Source organism: Arachis ipaensis, chromosome B03, assembly GCF_000816755.2.
Source record: "Arachis ipaensis cultivar K30076 chromosome B03, Araip1.1, whole genome shotgun sequence".
Classification (NCBI taxonomy): Eukaryota; Viridiplantae; Streptophyta; class Magnoliopsida; order Fabales; family Fabaceae; genus Arachis; species Arachis ipaensis.
This window is the reverse complement of record NC_029787.2, coordinates 27738884-27742999: the sequence shown is the minus strand read 5'-3', so window position 1 is coordinate 27742999 and position 4116 is coordinate 27738884. Positions and strand designations below refer to the sequence as shown.

The 4116-nt window shown below is 33.9% G+C and overlaps 1 protein-coding gene across 1 annotated transcript; it reads right to left on the bottom strand.

Moving 5' to 3' along the window:
* On the bottom strand, positions 1 to 3392 carry LOC107630112 (G-type lectin S-receptor-like serine/threonine-protein kinase At4g27290). The gene is made up of 7 exons (XM_016333154.2): positions 2052 to 3392; positions 1650 to 1754; positions 1372 to 1514; positions 1088 to 1295; positions 754 to 991; positions 525 to 675; positions 1 to 441 (listed from the first exon to the last, which is right to left on the bottom strand). Exons 1-7 carry the CDS (start codon positions 3319 to 3321, stop codon positions 208 to 210), a joined length of 2349 nt encoding a protein of 782 aa, XP_016188640.1. The 5' UTR covers positions 3322 to 3392; the 3' UTR covers positions 1 to 207.

Genomic DNA, 4116 nt, shown 5'->3' with positions numbered 1-4116 from the left:
TTCATAGCAAAAACAACAAATAAAAAAGTATAAAATTTCATGAACACACCGTTTTTTAACCTAAAATGAGTTAGCTAGTCAGCTTAATTTATACATAAAAGTATGATGACGACCCTTTCCTTTCTCCATATTCTATCTAGCTTCTAATATTGTTATAGAAATTTGGTTAGCTGAAAAGAGTGTGTTGTTCGGCAATGAAGAATCTGCTTAAAGTTGAACACCTCTATCAATGTAAAATCCAGGAAATTTTGGTTTGGGCAACATTTTCTCGCCATTTAGCATTAGAAGCACCAATGACATACTTGGCCTATCTTCTGGTCTTTGTTGCACACATAGTAAGCCCACTTGTATGCATCTTATGGCTTCAAAATGGTTGCAATTTTCCCTTATCACTTCATCCAATAGTTCCAGTGGCCTATCCTCAGTCCATAATCTCCATGCCTAAAATCATGCTGGTAATCAAATTAGTAGATTGGAAATCATCCAAAATTGATTCTTTAGTTCTCTCTAAAAATTTTGCTTACATGTCCAAGTAGATTAAGATAGTTTTCGGAATCTGAGAATTCCCTATTTCGTTTCGCACTTAACAACTCTAATACTATCACACCATAACTAAATACATCTGATTTCTCTGAAAATTGTCCATGTACTGCATATTCAGGAGGCATATAACCACTGAAAGCATAAATTAGTAATTAAAATAAACAAACATAATATGGAGAAACAAGTCAAAATTATGGAGAAATATCTTACTATGTTCCAGCAACTCTATTTGTATTTGCCTCAACTTGATCACCAAAAAATGTTCGAGCCAAGCCAAAATCTGATATTTTGGGATTTAAATTTGCATCCAAAAGAATATTACTAGTTTTAAGATCTCTATGTATAATCTTTAGTCTAGAATCTTGATGGAGATAAAGAAGTCCTCGAGCAATGCCGCCAATAATGTTAAAACGCTTAAGCCAATCTACGGCCTTTCTTCTTGTTTCATCTAATCAGTTATGTACAATTCTTAGCATAACTTTTGTTGTAGAAATATTAAAAATTGCCATAAACGTATTTCTATATAAATTGAAATAGTTCTTACCAAAAACAAAGTGATCCAAGCTTTTGTTAGGCATGTATTCATAGACCAATATTTTTTCTTCCCCCTGAATGCAACAACCAAGAAGTTTTACAAGATTACGATGTTGAAGCTTGGCTATTAACACTACCTCATTTTTGAATTCTTCTGATCCTTGGCCAGACTTTTTTGAAAGTCTTTTAACTGCTAGTTCTTGACCATTTATAGTAGCCTGAAAAGATAAATAAAATTGTATTATAAAAAAATGTTAAGGAAAAATAAAAGTCCTGGGTTGATTTTCTTATCACCTTGTATACTGGTCCAAAACCACCTTCTCCAAGTTTTTTGTTGCTTGAAAAGTTGTCTGTAGCTTTAGCTAAGACTGAGAAATCAAATATTGGGAGATCAACATCTTGTCTTTGTTTATTTTTCCTTATATTTCTTGCGAACCCTGATTGGTTGGAAAAACAACAATGGATGGATACAAAATATGAATCAATTACTCGTAGAGCTTGGACAAATTTTTTTTTCTAATTTCTCTTTTTTACAATGCCTATATGGAAGATTATATCATTACAGTGTTTACCTGGATATTTAATTAGCATTATGGTAACCCAACAGATTAATCCAAAAATAATCATTCCAACAGCAATTGCTACCGTCTTTATCTTCTTGTTTCCATGGTCATTAGCTACATTATGATCAACACAGATGTAGGACACAATTACTCAACAATTTTGAAAGTAGCTCGATTGAATGAAATTGGCAAAGTTTTATTGTTTCTTTACGTTGAATCCTTATAAAGGAAATAATGGTCTCACCTTAAGCATGTCATCTCTAATTGCAATACCATAATATTCATATAATTGAGGTAACTACCAAACACACTTTCTTCTAAAATTAATTTAACCTGCTCAAAAGTTACCTAATTATTCTACAAGAAACTAAAATGGAAAAGGAGATGAAGAATTAAAAACAAAAGAGTTACCTAACTCAGAACTAGGGACTTTGATGTACAGGTCTTGACCCTCTTGTGAGAATTGCCGAATGTCAATAAGGTGATCAAACCAAAGCAGACAACCAGTTCCTCCATTACGAATATCCAAATTCGCATAAGCCGTACAAGAACAATTTTTCAAGCATGTCTTCTGACATTCCTCAAGATTCATTGCGTTATTAAACCATGAAGAAGATGTGTCCGGCAATTTCATGTCTTTGTACCTCAAGAAGCCTTGTGTGTTATTACACGTCGATGAAGTCTTTCTAACACAACCATTGGACCAATATGACACATTCCATTGTTGAGGAAACTTGGGAACATATCCTTTGAGGCATTCACATGATGCAACATTATCACCAATGTTGCATACAGAATTCGAACCGCAGAATGCATAACTGTCGCATGCATCCTGCCCCCCGGACGTAGTAGTTTCCGCAGTTTGACTTGTCCATACCATGTTTTCCCAACCACCTGAAGGGGTCGCTCTAAATATTTTGAAAATTGATCTATCAAGTATATCAAACTCATAATACACCTCTCTATCACTGAATACAAATTCTCGTTTAAAAATGCTCTGTTGCAGATTCGGATATCCAGTGAAATAAATGCCATTCCATGAGCCCTCTCTAGCGTTAATGAAGGATCCTTTCATCTGAACTAGTTGCGGATACCCTTTACGATCAATTTTGATGGAATATTCTCCCACTGCAGGGTCATCTGTACTTTTCCAGCTTGACAAATATCTATCTATGCCAGATTTTAGTCCGAGCTTCATTCCCGGCATCAAAGTGTCACAGGGATAATCAAAACTCTGCCACAAGAAGCTGCCCTCATCCTGCCCACTTTTCACCACAAGATTTCCTGAATCAAAGAGCTCTGCTGTTGAATTACTCAAATTAAAGGCTTCGTCTGATACCTTGGACGACCAAAGAATAGTAGCGTTTGCCCCGGTGCGAAGTTGAAGAATCCCCATTTCGTTTAACATGAGGATCCCTGACTTGTTGTGGAGTGGTGTTTCTCTGTTGGCCACCCACACAACTGTTTGCTTTCCTGATACATCTGTGTACCAGACACCCAAATATCGATTTGTTGAAGTTCCAGGGCTGAAGAAACCCAGTTCGAAACTTGCATCAGCTGAAAGCAAAGTCTCGCCACCATCACGAATACATTCACTCATTCCTAAATTGTGTAAAGAAGTCGAGCCTCTCATGTAGGATACTAGAAATAACAAAATAAGTAACATTTTGAAGTTTCCCATTAATGTCTTTCACGAGCCCCGAATGAGCTTTCCTGGTTGGTTTATTGACAAAATGTTCATTAAATTAAATTAAATAACAATAAACCAAAAATGAGTAGACTCTTTCTGTACGCAATGAACCAATAGATGCCAGGAAACTAAAATGGCCGTGTAACTCGGGCAATCCAACATTTTTTACACGTGCTTTGATTTTTCATATCACCTGTAACAATCAAACAGTCATAGAGACTTGAAATTAAGATAGGTGCCATCATACTTGGTGTATAAAGTCCCAAATATCAATTCCAAAGGTTCCCTCTCAATCAATGATCGCAAGTTGCAACGAGATAGTAATTAATCAACTAAATCTATCCAAATTCCAAAACGTCAAATGGTGCATTGAATTATATAAAATCTTTTTTTAACAAGTTATATTTATCTATCCAATTATGATATTTATGCGTAAATAATTAGTTACTAAATTAACACTTAAATATATAAAATTTAGGTAACCAATACCTCCTCACATAGTGATAAGAACCGAATTAGACTGACTGATTTAATTAGAAAATTGATGAACCGAATTTTTAAATGGTCTGGTTCAATTTTTAAATCATTTAAGAATTAGAATCGATCAAAACTTGTAAAAAACCGATTTTTAAAATTAATAAAGATATGGTTTGAACTTAAATTTTTTTTTGTGCTTACATATCTTTCTTATCATCACACTATATTGTTCCTTATTATTTTAAATGTTAATTATTAATTATATAATAAAAACATACAATAATTTTGTTAGATATTATTATAATTTTA